The following is a 16,037-nucleotide window of genomic DNA, read 5'->3' as shown; positions in this document are numbered from 1 at the left end:
TGGAGCCATCATGGCCTATCTCAAGAGCACATGCCAAGTCAGAAGTCACACTCTGCTGGCCTGATCCCTGGGGATAGGAATTGTCCCTCAGTATGTATTACTGATGTGTTTTTGAAATGTATGACTCCTTCTAAATTCCAGGATCCCTCTTGTCTCAAAGTGCCACAGTGTTCAAACTCTACTTTCTAATTCTCAAAATGAAAATGGCATCAGGTGAGCCATGGCTAGCCATCCAGATTTTCTAGATTTCTGCCTTTAAAAAAAAAATCAGTGCTATGGCATTGAGAACATTCGTTTATGCCTAGGTACTTTCTCATCTCTAAAGTGGGTGTGAAAACAGGACCCATCTCATTACAGTGGATGAGGATTAACCAAAAAACATACATTTTCCTATGCAGCTTAATGTAACTGGACCAGATATTAGAGCTGGGGTGATGATCTGGTTGGCAAGGCAGAGGCTTGGGGTCAAGCTTAGCTTAGGAAAATCTTAATGGAAGAACAGTGATACCTAGAATTAAGAGAACTAATTTGACCAAGGATGGACTTTATCATTCAGGCCTAACATACATCCAAGTTTTCTTTAAATCAAGGAAGTTGGCTTTTTGAAGAACCATCAATTTTTTAAATAATTGTGTGGTTGGTTGAGTACACCCAAACTGGTCATAAATACTATGAAGGATGTCAGATTCTCCTATATAGTCTTAGAATGTGCTGAAAACATATGAACTTGTATATGTTAAGTTTGAAGGCTTGGAAGACCTGATCCCATGAGAAACTTCACTAAGCATATTTCCTACTCTTCTTTTGGTTAATTATGGAGCACCGAAAATCAAAACAAACTTCAAAGGTAATTTCTTCCTGTTCCAAACAAAACATGTTGGGTTTTTCTGGTTTAACAGAATTGAGAAGTAAGCATGCATCATTAATTTCTATGCCACAAACATTCTTCACTTCAAATGGCAATTAGCGATAACATTTCAGTCTCGTGCTGTGATGAGATTTTTATGCTAATCACCACCAAGCTGTAAATTAATCATTTGGGCACAGTTAGGGAAGATGTATATTTCATGAGACAAATATAGATATCAAGATCTGGGTGATATTTACTCAAGGTAAATGGAAGGCATCATTGAAGAAATCAGAGAGTCTGGCTATGAGTGAGGGCAGTGGAGGCAAAGAGAGTTTGTAAAGGTACTTTTGGTGTCTTTAGTGTAATTATTGGGAAGTGTATTACTCTGGGAACTTAAACTTCAAATCATTCACAGACACACAGCAACCCTCAAGACCTGCACATTTGAACAATGTCAAGGGCAAAATCAGCCATTGACCTCTTTTCTCTCAAATCCTCTCTACTTTCTGTTGCAGAACTCACCCTTTTCAAATTGCACAATATTTAAATGGGGTTCTCTTTCCCCGTATGTACTTAGGTATACTCAGCAAATGAATTGGAAAAGCAGCTTGACCCTAAAGTCATTTTGGAAAGCAGCTGTGTGTGGAACTAGCCTGCCAGTCAGATGATACACCATTGCTTAGCAGAATAGCTTCTTTTACAACAATGTATAGAAAATAAGAGAATTTTACTTACAAATACCTATTGCTATGGTACTTAATAGGATGTGCCAGGCTCTCAGGTAACCCTCAGCAACCATGAAGTGCGGGGAGACTGGTCATGAGAAGATCCTTTTAGACTCATCTCTTCCTCTGTCTTTTCCAGCTCCCACACACCTCCCTACTACGCTCCTCAGATGCCCTATCCACTGGTTTTTGACATAACCCCTTCAGACTCTCCTCACTACCCATAAAGAGGCAGGATGAGAAATTAATCATTTCTATATTATTTGGTCCCAGATGATTAGTATTTTAATATATATTATTTTAATTTATTATCATAGGACTAGCCACTTTATTTTCTTGGTGCTGGTCCTGGGCTTGAACTCAGGGCCCGGGTGCTATCCATGAGGTTTTTTTTTTTTCTCAAAGGTAGCACTCTTATCACTTGAATCATAGCTCCACTTCTGGCTTTTCTGTGGTTAACTGGAAACAGGAGTCTTGAGAAGCCTAGGACACCTTCAAACCAGGATCCTTAGATCTCAGCCTCCTGAGCAGCTAGGATTTTTGGTGTGAGCCACTAATGAGTGACAGCCACTTGTTGGGTACATGTAACACTAGAATTGCCTATTCCTGGGTCAGAAGTGGGGGGAAGAAATAATATTGCCAGCCTATGGGAATTAGAGACTAGAATACCACTTGGTGACAGGTTTTTCACTTCTGAAGTTGTCCTGAAACTTAACATTTCTTGAAGGAGTAGAAAACGTGTGGTTGTTGTAAGTGGAGAAAACAAAATGGATCTTAGTTTGGGTTCTACTATCTGTGGGGTTTTCAAGATGTTTCTCAGGACAGGCTTAGTATTCAACACCTGTAAACCCAGTTATTCAGGAGGTGGAGACAGGAGGATCACACAAGGACAGAAGTGGTTCTTGCTTAGTCCTCAAAATTCACAAGGCCCTGCGTATTCAGAAGGCTTGATTCCTGGTAGTGAAGAAAAATTAGGCCTAACTAAATGCTAATGTAATTTCCCTACAGATAACTTGGTTCAAGTTCCACAAGAAATGTACTCAGTTCCTGACCTATGTAACTGTAACCCCTCTGTACATCACTTTTATAATAAAAATAAATTTCAAAAAAAGAATCAGGATGTGTTTCATTTCATCATCTAGTAGAAATCTAGCGTAATCATTGGCAGACACTATTTTGAAAGCTGTATGACTAATATTAGTCAAAATGTCTCCTGTGTCTCCCTAGGGCCTTGTGGTAGTAATTATTCCCTGTGTGGATTACTCAATGGTCTTTTCCAATCCAAGTTTCCATTTGTGGCCACGAATCTCTGTTGGTAAAGATGGGGTATGAATGGCATTGCCTAAAGCACTTCCAGAGTGTCTTTCTTGTGTTAGTTGTTGCTTTTTTGTTTTTTGAAATAATGTCTTGCTTTATACTCAGGCTGGCCAAGACCACAATCTTCCTATCTGTGTTTTCCCTCCCCCTCCCCCTGAATCACTAATGAATGTCTTTCCCTTCCTCCCTCCTTCCCTTCTTTCCTTCTTTGTCTTTCAAGTTAATTGTTGGTGAGTCTCATGGCCTTTCCTGCTTTGGTTGGTTTTGAACCATGATCCTCAGATATGAGTAGCTAGAATTGATTATAGGTATGAGCTACTGGTGCCTAGCTCAAATTTAAGATAAAAGAGATTTCTGGTAATTTCTCATGATGTCATAGTTTGCTTTTGATAGGAGCTTGGTAACTTATGCCTGCTTACCTTAAAATGTGATCCTTCTATCTCCCAGGTAGCAGGAATTTACCCATGCACTGACACCATCCTTAGTTTTAGTTGATAAGTGCCATTGTGGCCACTGACTATGATGCTAGATTTGGAGTACCTTTGATCTCATCCCATTTGTTGGGGAGGATTGTGTAGTTGACAGATACTACTTTTATTTTTGCATTACCTTAGAAACTTTGGCATTTTTATTTATCTTAGAAAAATCCCAATACCTTTGTTTTCTTTAGGGAAAAGGACCTTGAAACATCAATTCCAGAACTCCTTTCTTATTCATATGCTATTCTTTTTTAATATTTATATGCTATTCTTGTGAAGTATCTCCTTCCTAACTTTTAAAAAAATGTCAATTTCTATTAAATCTAAAAGATAATTAAAGATGATTATTTTTGTTTGCTATCAACTTCTATCAAATTGGTAGGTTGAGATAGTTAAATTAAGGCAATGAGCCACACTGAAAGTAAGAATTAAGACATAATCACTTACTGAGATAGACTAAGCAAGCCTGTCAGGGGAAGAGAGTTTCATTTTTCCCCTGTGATAGTGTCACCATGCAAGGGTCAGGTGGCACAGCCTAGATAGCAGAGACATCCCATTATTGAAGGGACCTAAACCAAAGACCTCACACTTTGTGGGCAAGAATTGGAAGGGAAAAGGGCAGAAGTGGAAAAGTACTAAGTCAGAGGAGGTGTGTCTTAGTCCCAAGAGGAGTTACACTCATAGAGAAGCGGGGTTAAGAATGTAGATGTTCAAACGAGCAAAGCTGATGAGGAGCTCCCACTGGATTCATGGTCTACACTGTCCAGGATGGAAGAGCAAGGCACCTCTTCCTAAGAGGCCTGTTATATAAAACCTTGTAATTGCTCATCTGCTTGAAGGATCATACAAAGATGTTGGAGCCAATCTCCTTATCACCTCTACATGATATTTGTTTTACCTGAGATCATTTAATTCTGTTGGGAGAGTACTTTTTCAGATTTCCTTTAGGGAAGATCTGATGGTAGCAAACGGAATTTTACATTGACTTATATTTTACTCTTACGTTTTGTTCAAATTTGACTTCTTTTTAAATGTTTTTGTACAAAGGTGTTGCACCATTCAACAAAGCAGTATATGAATACAATGCATCTTGATCAATGCCACCCTTCCAACATTCTCACTCATCACCCCCTTCCTCAATCCTTCTCTAACTTGTCTTAATTTTGTAGGATATACATTGAGTTATTGACTGCATTCTCCCCCTCTTCTTCCCCCTTTGTCTGTTCCTTTTCCCTTGAAAAGTACCCTTTTCAGGTATTTGATTCCTGTGTTTATTTTGTTGAGCAATGACTTTGCTTTTCTACAGAATCACACTATTTGAGTTCTTCCTCATAAAAATATATTTATGCATTTATAAATATTTCTATTTATAAACATATAAAATAAATATATAAATATAAAATATACATGTTTTATACACTTGTATACCACCTAACATGCATGTTTATAAATTATAACATACATGTATATAACTCTAACTTCCACATATAAGAAAATACATGCATTCTTTATCTCTCTGGGCTTGACTTCACTTTTTCCCCAAATAGTGCGATATTATTCTTTCTAATGGATGAGTAAAATTCCATTGTGTGTGTGTGTGTGTGTGTGTGTGTGTATCACATTTTCTTGATCCATTCATCTATTGAGGGCCATCTGAGTTGACAAGTTTACATTCCTACCAATAGTGTAATGGGGTTCCCTTTTGGCCACAGACTTGCCAGCATGTTACCATTTGTTTTCTTAATAAAGTCCATTCTAACTGGGGTGGGGGAGAATCTTGTTTTTTGTTTTGCATTTTCTTTATGACCAGAGATACTGAGCATTTCTTGTGTCCATTTTTACTTCTTTTGAAATGTCTCTTTTCAGATCATTAGCCCTTTTATCAAACATGATCTTTTTTTAGGAATTAATTTTTTAAGATCTCTGTATTTTTTGGATATGAGGCTTTGTCTGATATGTAGCTGGCAATATATTCTTCCATTATATAAGTTGTTTTTTTTTATCTTATTGCCTATGTCCTTTGCCATGCAGAAGTTGGATGTTTTTAAGTTGAATGCAACTCTGTTTATCAAGTATTTTATTGATTTGCTGTGCTTCTAGATCTTTACTCAGAAAATTCTTTCCTGTGCCAAGGAGTTTCTTGTACTCCTTCCTATAACTGTTTTATAGTTTCAGGTCTTACATTTATATCTTTGATACATTTTGAATTGATGCTGGTTCAAGATGATAGATAAGGATTCCATTTCAGTTTTCTGCATGTGGATATACAGTTTTGCCAGCACCATTTGTTGACGAGGCTTTCTTCCAGCTTATGCTTTTGGTTTTCTTATTGACTATGAGCTTATTTCTGAGTCTTCTGTTCCATTGGTCCTCAGGCCTGTTCCCCTCCCCCCGGCTAGTCCTGGACTTGAACTCAGGGCCTGAGCACTGTCCTTGGACTTTCTCAAGGCTAGAACCCTACCACTGGACCCTCAGCAACACTTCTGGGTTTTTTTTTCTATGTATGTAGCACCAAGGAATCGAACCCGGGTCTTCATGCATGCTAGGCAAGCACTCTACCACTAGGCCAAACTCCCGGACTCCTCAGGCCTGTTTATATGCCTGTTTTCACTATGATAGCTCTATGGTAGAATTTGAAGTTTGGCATTGTTATGCCTCCAGAGTGACTTTTTCTGTTAAGGATTGCTTTTGTGGTTTGGGACCTTTAATGGTTCCATATGAATTTTTGGATTGCTTTCTCTATCTCATTGAAAAAATGATGTGGGGTTTTAATGAATATTGCGTTGAATGAATATTGCATTGAATTGCTTTGGGCAGTACAGTATTAGCATTTTCATGATATTCTGCCAATCCGGGAGCATGAAAGGTCTTTCTATTTCCTTGTGTCTTCTTTGATTTTTTTCTTTAATAGTTTTCACTGTAGAAGACTGTCCCATCCTTGTTGATTCCTAGGTATTTTATTTTATTTTTTGATGAGACTATTACAAATGGAATTGATTTTCTTGATTTCAGTCTTGATCTTCTGATCATTGGTGTACAGGAAGCTACTGATTTTTGTAGGCTGATTTTATACTCTGCTACTTTACCAAAATTTTGAATCAGTTCTAACTTGATGGAGAAGTCAATAGGTTTCTTTAAATACAGAATCATGTCATCTGCAGACTGGGCCCTTTTCTATTGGGATCTCTTATTGCTTTTGGAATAGGCAAGAATTTAGGAATTCCAGTACTATATTGAACAAGAATGGAGAGAGTGGGCATCCTTACCTCATTTGTGATTTTAAAGGAAATGGTTTCAGTTTTTCAGCATTAAGTATGATAGAGACTGTAGATTTGTAAGAAACAGCCCTCATTATATTGAAGAATACTACATACATTCCTTGTTTCTCCAAGAGTTTCTATCATAAAATGTTGTTGAATCTTTTTAAAAACATTTTCATTGTCAAGATGATCCTGTAATACTTTTCTTGCTTCTGCTGATTTGTTGTATTATATTTATTGATTTATGCATATGGAACCAGCTTTGCATCTCTGGGATGAATTCTGTCTATTATACTGTATGCTTTTTTTTTTATTGCTGTTAGTTGTTGAATTCAGTTGGCCAGAATTTTTTTCTTTCTTTCCTTCCCTCCCTCCCTCTCCTCCCTCCCTCCCTTTTTTTCTTTTTCTCTCTTTCTTTCCTTCCTTGCTTTCCTTCATTCTTTTCTTTTTCTTGATTTTTGTGGGGCCTGGGCAGTGTCCCTGAGCTTCTACTCAAGGATAGCCCTCTACCACTTGAGCCACAGCATCACTTATGGCTTTTTCTGAGTAGTTCATTGGAGATAAGAGTCTTATAAACTTTCCTGTACAGGTTGCCTTTGAACTGTGATCCTCAGGTATCAGCTTCCTGAATAGCTAGGATGACAGGCATGAGCCACCAGTGCCCAGCTCAGAATTTTTTTTTGCCAGTCCTGGGCTTGAACTCAGGGCCTATGCACAGTCCTTGGACTTTCTCAAGGCTAGAGCTCTACCACTTGAGCCTCAGCACCATTTCTGGCTTTTTTTCTATGTATGTGGTACCGAGGAATTGAACCTGGGTTCTCGTGCATGCTAGGGAAGCACTCTACCACTAGGCCAAACTCTCAACCCCCGGCTCAAAATTTTATCAGGAAGTTTTACATCTATGTTTATGTAAGACATAGATCTGTACCTGTAGCACTCTCTCTCTCTCTCTCTCTCTCTCTCTCTCTCTCTCTCTCCTCCTCCTCCTCCTCCTCCTCCTTTTTCTTCTTCTCTGCAGAACCCTGTAAATATTATTTGTCCTCTCTGAGCTTCAATAATGCAAATAAGCCCCAATTTCATGGAAATATGTGACATATTTAAAACATAAATGTAAAATGAAATTCTTATTCATCTAATTAGATTATAGCATTTATATATAATAAAGCAATTGATTATACATCCTGATTTTTTTCCCAAAGGGGACAGCTTTCTCACCTGTAAATTAAAAATTCATCTAATTGGAAAACTTTGCATTATATAAAATCTAAAAACTACCGCCATACTTTAAATTAAGATATTACTACATTGTATAACTATCCTCTTACTCCATCAATAACCAAAAGTGGTCTTGTATTTAGTGTCTGTAAATGAACAGACAGAGGCCCTCCAAAGATTTATTCTGTGTTTATTATCAAAGTAGAAAGAGTATTTTTTAAAAAGATGGCATAAAGAAATGCCCTTACTCTGATCCCCACTGTATTTTGATTCTGCAGAGGTGGTAGAGGTCATTCTTTATCCTAAAAATAATAGACAATTTAGAAAGTATTGAGAGAGGATAACAGGAAGTACAAAAAGGACTTGTGCTTTAAAGATGAATCAGATAAGCCATTATGTGAAGAACAGTTTCCTGAAACTGTAGGCCCAGGGTTCTTGGTGAACGAGAATGAAAGCACCTTTCTTGTTAATGTTAGGTCCTGGGTAGCATATCTTCCAGGTCCGCAACGACATAAGCAACAACAGACCAAACAGCAGCAGCAACATTCATCTCCTTTGGATTTAGGACAGTTATGGTGTCTCCATGGGTGTGATGGAAGGTGAAATATTTTTGTGCATCATTACTTAGACTGGCACCTGGAGAGAAAAGATGAAGAATTCTGAGTGGGGTATTTCAACAAATACTGCGGGTTGGCTTCTCAGAAACCCTTGCTATCCTTACTTTCCTTCCCTTACCTTTTGCCTGTTCTTATTACTGGCTGTGTTGGCAAAACAGATTACTTCCTCCAGGTTTCCTGAAGGGTGAAATGGCCACCTGATACCATTCTGGTGCTATGATATGGCTGGGTATGTTCTAGGAAAGCATTTACCATGACAGGAGTTGGTAGATGGTGGAAATGTTCTTAATGCTGCATTCAAGGTAGATGAGAAGCTGCATGGGAGAAATGGCTGCAAACTAAAAATAGCCAAGTGGAATGACAGAGGGGACTGGATTTAGAAACTGTGACTAACCTTTGAATATTGCAGCACTGCCTACTTCCAGACTGGTTGCTTAGGTGAGGGAAAATAAATTTTTATTCCTGTAAGTAATTGACATAAATGTCCTGATGGTTATAGAAGACAGAAACATCTTTGTATCTTTAAGAGTGCAAGGGTTGTACCTTCCTGGAAACCAAAGAAAGCCAATATTCTTTTGCTTAAGCTTTTCTTCAAAAATCAGCCATTTACTTCTTACAGCTATGAAATCCCTAGCAACCTCCACCAGTTACAGTAGGAGCCTCTGCCGCATTTAGAAGTATTCTCACTTTTCACACATTTCAGAGCCTCAGAGAAGCTTCCTGTCTACTTCATTCTTGAAAATCTACTCGGCCCATCTTGTGGATTCTCACTGAAGCCCTGTATCTTCTGGCAGCCTGATTGATGGTTTGATTGTGAAATACACCAAACCCCCGGAAGGTTGTAGAGAATATAAGTGCGTATCACTAGAAGTGTTAATATTAAAAGCATACATATATCTATAATCCAATAAAGAAATATTTCCAGGACTCTTGAAGGCCAATTTGCGATTCCTTCATTCCTCACTGTATGTCTTCTAGATATATCCATGATCCCATCCTGCTTCTGTGTTATTCCTTTTCTTTATAGTTTTTTCCAAACACACACACACACACACACACACACACACACACACACACACACACACACACACACAGCTATGTTGCCACCTTTTGAGGTATTTACCACAAATAAGTTTCTGTATGTTTCTTTTTTCATTCAATATGTTTGTTATCATGAATGGCTATAGAATTTCCTTTATACCCTTTGCATAATCTCATTGTGCTTATTTTCATGGCAGTGGAAATTTAGTTTTCCCCCTCCCCACCTTCTTACACTATATTAACATTTTCTAGAGTGAAAATGTGGGAGCGGTTTGCATAGGCTGCATACTAAATTCATGTTTAATTTCACCATGCAATTCCAAATTGCTTTTATTTTCAATTTTCCATTGAGTGTAATGGATACTGCAGTGTTGATTTTAAAGGTAATAATAATAAAGTAACCTTTCTTACCTTCTGATCAACAAAAAATGACTGACAATCTTAAGTGCTGGAGAGGATGTGACATTGAAGTGACAGTGACATAGGGAAATATTGTCCTTTCCCTCTAGTCTCTTCAGGGGACTGTAACCATCTTTACCCATTTGCTCTTCCAGATAAATTTTGGAATCATTTTCTAATTCTACAAAAATACTTACAGATTTTCATTAGCACATCAATTGGGAGGTGGATCTTATTGGGATACTATTTATTTTTATATTCTTTTATCTTTAAGTAGTTGTATAAAAGAGCTACCATTTAACAAAGCAGTTTTTGAAGATATCTTGATCCAATGTCACCCCTTTGCTTTTATTCATGGAAATAAACCTTCTGTATGTAGCATCCCTGAAATTTCATAGGACAGGCTTTCCTTGATGGATGGTAAATATTGGCGCTACTAAGAATTACATATTTAAAAAACTTACCTTTTTATTTGTGGCAGTTTTACTTTTAGTAGCAAAGATATATCTGATTCATAAAGTGGAGTTTCTTCTTTGCCTACATTTTAGCATGGCTTGTGTGGGTAATTTGTAAAACCTTTAAAAACTAGCTAAAGTCTGTTGCATTTTTAATGGTAACAATTTAAAATAATTGAGCTATTTAGACTTAGTATCTCTTTTTAAATTAACTTGAAAAACTTACACATTGCTATGCATTGGCCAGTTTTGCTCAAATATTCAAGATAATCAGCAAAAGTGGTCAATAACAGCCTGTTTTTATTCTTGACAATATCTCCTGTACCCATTGTGATGCTTTGCTTTTATTTCTGCTGTGTCTTATGAACATTTTCTCTCTTCATCAATCTCGCCAAGCAATTTGTCATTTTTTGATGATCTTTTGAAGAAGAAACATAGACAACAACATGGGACTTTGCAGATTCATTCTTTATTACTAGTTTTTCTTTCAATGAGTTCTGGTCTTGGATTTATTGCTTTCCTTCTTTCTTTGGGTTTATTTTCCTTCTCTAACTTCTTGAGTAGAACTGGGTTCAGCTGCAGAGCTATTCCTTTGAAGATTTCCTCTGTCTGCAGCATGAACATTAAGCTACAAGATAGCCCCTAGCAAGTCTCCTTAAAGGAAACTCCCCACTCTCCCTGAGGATTGCTGTAGCTTCTCCATCAATTCTGGTTAGTTCTTCTTTTCTATACATTTCTTAATTTCTAGTTTTCTTTGACTTATTATCTTTGAAAGTATTCACAATCATGGGGCTTTTTTCTAGTTATGTTCTTCACTATGAATCTCTTAACTATTAGATACTTTGGGTTTTATTTTTATTTCATCTTTTTATTGTATAGGTGATGTACAAAGGGCTTACCCATTTCATACATAATGCTCTCCCTCTTCCCTGATTCCCCTTCCCCTCCAAGTTGTAAAGTTCATTTCCAACATAGTGTCTTGTGAGTATCACTGTTGCATTGTTCAGCTCTTTCTATTTTGTTGAGATTTGCTTTATGGCCTACCATATTCTTTATTTTCATGCACAGTACATGTGAAGAAAATGCTTCCAATGTTCCATGGATATCTATTAGATGAAATTTATCAACTGCTCTTCAAACTTTGAACTCCTTTAGAATTTATTGCCTTTCTGGTGTATCAAAATTGGGACATATCTGTGAAAAAGTCCTGCTGTGATTTTTTTTCTTTATTAACGTTGATTTTTATATCATATTTTAAATGTCAGGTTTGAGCGTTTCCTTTTTCCTGGACTTCCAGCAATTAAAAATAAATATATCAAATATATTTGAAGGTTGTGCTCATAGAGTCATATAAATTTAAAACTCTGTCTTCCTGGTAAATTGACTCTTATGTAGTCATCTTCTTCATATGTACTTAATGCTTTTGTCCTAAAATCTAGTTTTGCTGAACATTCCATATAACCAGTTACATCTGCTTCCTTCTCCAGAATATTACACTATGATGTATTTCTCTGTCATTTCATTGACAGTCTTCCTCTGTCTAAGTGGTTTGGGCGGATTCCCTTATGAGTAGATAGGAGTTGAGTGTGCAAACTCTAGTGTCCTTGTATGTGATTATTTTTATCTACAGAGTGCAACCCATTTATGTATGTAGTGTTTATTGTTAAGCTGGATTCATTTATTCATTCATTACATTCATTTATTTATCTTAATTAATCAGATTTCCTAGGTTTCTTTTGTTTCCTTTCTATCTTGTCTCCTTTTAGATTACTTTTATTTCCCTGTTCTCTAGTCTGATGACTAGTTTGAAAATTATACACCTTATTTAAAGTTGTTTAATAGAGACCTTATAAGTTATAGGTCACATATTTATCACAATAAGTTTAAAATTACACATTATGTTATATTATATAAGGACACTAGTTTTACACCTGTCCTTTAACTTGAATTCAATGCTCTTTTTTTAAAAAAAATCCATGTTTTCAAAACCCACCAACCAACTAATTAACTTCCTTTTTTTCTTTATTGTTATTATTAGAAGGGTTATATGATATTTGCCAGATAGATGGTGCATTAATTCACATACATTGATACCCTTTCACATGTCTTGGTCCCCATTTCCCTCCCCCCATCCCCACCCCTCATCTTGTTTTCCCCCGTTCCCTATTCAATTTCAAATAACCAAATACAAATATATCCGATATATCAGGTAACAAAGTGAGATACTGTAACAATATGAGATAACCAAGGGACAGCAAAAGAGATTAGAGATAACATAGTACCTTAAGAACAACAATCATTCATTATATGGCTTATGTTTCTATATCCTAGAGATCCTTTCATTTAGCGTCCTATGATATGGCCTTTTGTATCAAGGTTTTGCTCTATTGCAAATCTCTGCTAGTAGAGCCCAAGGTTTCTACTGATTATGACAAATGAGGGAAACCATTGAGCCTATGTTCCTTTGAGTCTGGCTTACTTCACTTAGTATGATCTTTTCTAAGTCTTTCCATTTCCTAACAAATGGGGCAATGTCATTCTTTCTGACAGCAGCATAGAATTCCATTGTGTATAAATACCACATCTTGTTGATCCACTCATCAACTGAGGGACATCTAGGTTGGTTCCATATCTTTGCTATGGTAAATAGTGCTGCAATGAACATTGTTGTGCTGGTGGATTTAGTATGTCTTTGTTTCTGGATGATTGAGTAAATGCCAAGTAGTGGAATTGCTGGGTCATAGGGGAGCTCTATGGTTAGTCTTTTGAGGCACTGCCACACTGCTTTCCATAGTGGTTGAATGAGTTTGCACTCCTACCAACAGTGTAGGAGTGATCCCTCCTGGCCACATCCTCTCCGACATCTGTTGTTATTAGCCAAATCACAACTAATTAACTTTCAAACTGACAATCATACTCTGGGAAAACGGAGACTGGCAGACAAACACTGAACTCTGGAGCATTCTTATCTTTGTGAATTCTTACTGTATCATTTCTGTGACTTCTTTTTCTTTGCTTCCTGATAAGTAAGCCCAAAGCTATGAAGACAGTTATCATTTTATCCAATAATTATTTGAAGGAAGAAGAGGGAACATTTTTGTGAGTTTATTGCTATATTGCCAGGGTTCTGTTCTCTTCCTGGGTTCTCTCACTTCTTGACCTGCCATTGTTCCTGAGAACTTTATTGCTTCAAGAGGCTGCTTAGATTTCCTACACACTAGGTAAGGTTTTAAAAATTCATGCAAACTTTTGTCCTATTTGTCTTCCAAACTCTCAGTCTAGAGTGGAGTTCTTGTTTCCCACATATTCATTCATGTCCTACAGAATTCAGCTAGATGCTACTAAATGCAATCCAAGCTAGTAAGGATTAAATATGTACATCTCAGAAAGGGTGGAATCTCATCATTCTGCAGCTAGTAACATAAAACTATCAATGGGTAGGCTAGAGCTGAGGTCTCCTTAAATGTTCTAAAGGTACAGTTCAATTCAACTGGACAAACACTTACTGAGAATTTACAATAGCCCAAGGTAATGGGCTAAGGAATGTGGCAGACGCAAAAGTAAAAAGGCAGTTTCAATTCTCAGAAAGCTTACTGCACGGGGAGTAGAGATAAAAGGTGTACATAAGTAATAATCACATAGTCAAAATGTCGTGGATACCGCAATGTGTTCCTTTGGCCAGAAGAACAGAGAATCGTTCATTTCTCAATATCCTAGATGATGTCCTTGTGCTGACTGTCTCCATATTGTCTTCATCACAATCAACACCACCCTTTGTTATATTTGTTTGTTTTATGCATTATCCAAGCCTACTGTGTAAGGTCCTTGAAGGAAAATCCTGTTTTGTATCTGCCCTGTGCTTTTAATATAGCACCAAGCTAGAGCTTTGTGATTATCTGACTAAGAAGCAAAATTTATGAGTGAATTTTTCCTGGAGAATGCTAAATCAGTCTGAGTAGGTCCTAGTAGTAAACAGATGGGATTTTCCAAGAAAGTAGCTTGGAGAATTGAACGTAAAAAGCATTCATAAAGAATAGTCAAGGCAAAGTACAACTAATCAGGGATGCTGGAAAATCCCTAGGAGTGCAAAAATGAAGAGCCATTGCTACCTATAGGCCTAATAGAAGAGAAATATTAAGGAAAAAAAAGAGGAGAGAGATAAGAAGGAGAAGAGGAAGAAAATAAGGGTGAGGATGAGGTTGGGTGAAGGGAGAGAGAGACTGCAGTTGTTGAAACTCAAAGAGAATGGCTATACTACAGTAATCTGAGTTGAGAGAAGCTGTGATTGGAGATATCAGAGACTGTCCTCACCAGTGCCTCCCAATATCCTTCTGGCCAAATCCAATCATAATCCAGAGCATAAGGCATCATTATTGAAGTCCATAGGAGTTTACTTCTAGGGGTACATAATAGGGGAGAGAAACCCAAGGAAAAGCAATGTGTGGTAAAAAGAGAATGTCCAGCCCAAGCACTGTGGATGTAGCAGATAGGGAATGGGAGCAGGCATTTCTAGTGGCTAGAATGGCTGAGCATTCCAGGGTTGGTAATATGGGGATAACATGGGATGATCCTTGGCAGGCAATATTGGTAACCTATTGTGGGTGGGCCTAAAGGCTGAAAATAGGCTGATGCAGTCCCTGTGTTTGGATTTCTGGGCAGGAAGGTGGGGTAACTGCAAAGGCACCTTAGAGAGAAGCTCCAAAACAAATGGTGAGGAGTGTGTGAACAGCAAGAGGTGAGGGAGAGTTGAGCAAGAGATGGAGCCTGAGTCTATGAGAACCAGGTGAGATGATGACATCTTAGCCTGCGGATTCTCAGGAAGGTATGGGGATGAAGACAATCACTTCCCAGTGGTAAGGCCAGAAATCTATTTAAATCCATGCCCTTCTTTATGCCATGATCTTACAGCCCAGCCCAGGAGAGACAAATCTGTGTGTTTACTCTGATGGCAGCTGGAAGTGTTTTAACAGAAGCTGTGACATTTAGAATTAGTAGGAAATGGCAGGGAGCATACACTCTCCAGACCCCAGGGAAGAGCAGGTGAATGTCAAATTCTTGCACAAAGTCAGGATGAGAGTGCAAAGTGCACAGAATGGAAGGCACTGACAGTGGATGGAGGATACACTGGAATGGTGGACATCAGGAAATAGGAAGGGAGGGGCACAGCGGCTCACTTTGGTCTGCTTTCCTTCCATTCAGAGCTTCTAAAAGAGTCTTCATGGTAACAGATGGAAAAGGGCTCCAAATTCCATGCTGTTAAAACAGAGGCATGAAGTCTTTATTTGTGCTTCTTCAGGCACCCAAAATTCCCTTTCTGTCTCAGACTGGTGGCATTCCAGCGCCAGATGGGTGTGTGCTTGGCTGCCTCTCTTTAAAACCAGTGGCTTAAGGAAAGCATTTCCTCAAACATCAGCCAAGTTCCCAAGAATGTTCTGCAAAATGAGAATAACTTGAGAAACCCCACTATTACCAGTGAGGATGCTAATAAGCACAGGAACCATGAAGAGGCCTTTTTGCTGTCGAGCTCGTTTGTCTCTGCAATTCTACGGAGTCACTTTATTCGAGATGGCCACAGATCTATAGGACCAGTCAGTACGAAGGGAGCCCAGCATTCATTTCAATTGCCAAGAGCACCTGACATCGCTCTTAGGGTGGGGGAATGTTACCTATCCCTAGGGA

General features: G+C 37.9%; 1 protein-coding gene across 4 annotated transcripts in view; it reads right to left on the bottom strand.

Annotated features, from left to right (window-relative positions):
• Window positions 1-8,040: 8,040 nt before the first annotated feature.
• The window catches only part of Cpq (carboxypeptidase Q), a 387,604-nt gene continuing 379,607 nt past the window's right edge, over window positions 8,041-16,037 (bottom strand). For all 4 annotated transcript variants that reach the window (XM_090339115.1, XM_090339112.1, XM_090339113.1 and 1 more), the window contains exon 8: window positions 8,041-8,482. In XM_090339115.1, the coding sequence (XP_090195241.1) occupies window positions 8,319-8,482 (164 nt within the window). In that variant the 3' untranslated portion in view covers window positions 8,041-8,318. The remainder of the gene's footprint in view (window positions 8,483-16,037) is intronic.

Source organism: Megascapheus bottae, chromosome 9 (genome assembly GCF_031878675.1).
Source record: "Megascapheus bottae isolate mThoBot1 chromosome 9, mThoBot2.hap1, whole genome shotgun sequence".
Taxonomy (NCBI): Eukaryota; Metazoa; Chordata; class Mammalia; order Rodentia; family Geomyidae; genus Megascapheus; species Megascapheus bottae.
Note: the sequence above shows the minus strand (reverse complement) of the source record. Positions and strands in the feature narration are given on the sequence as shown.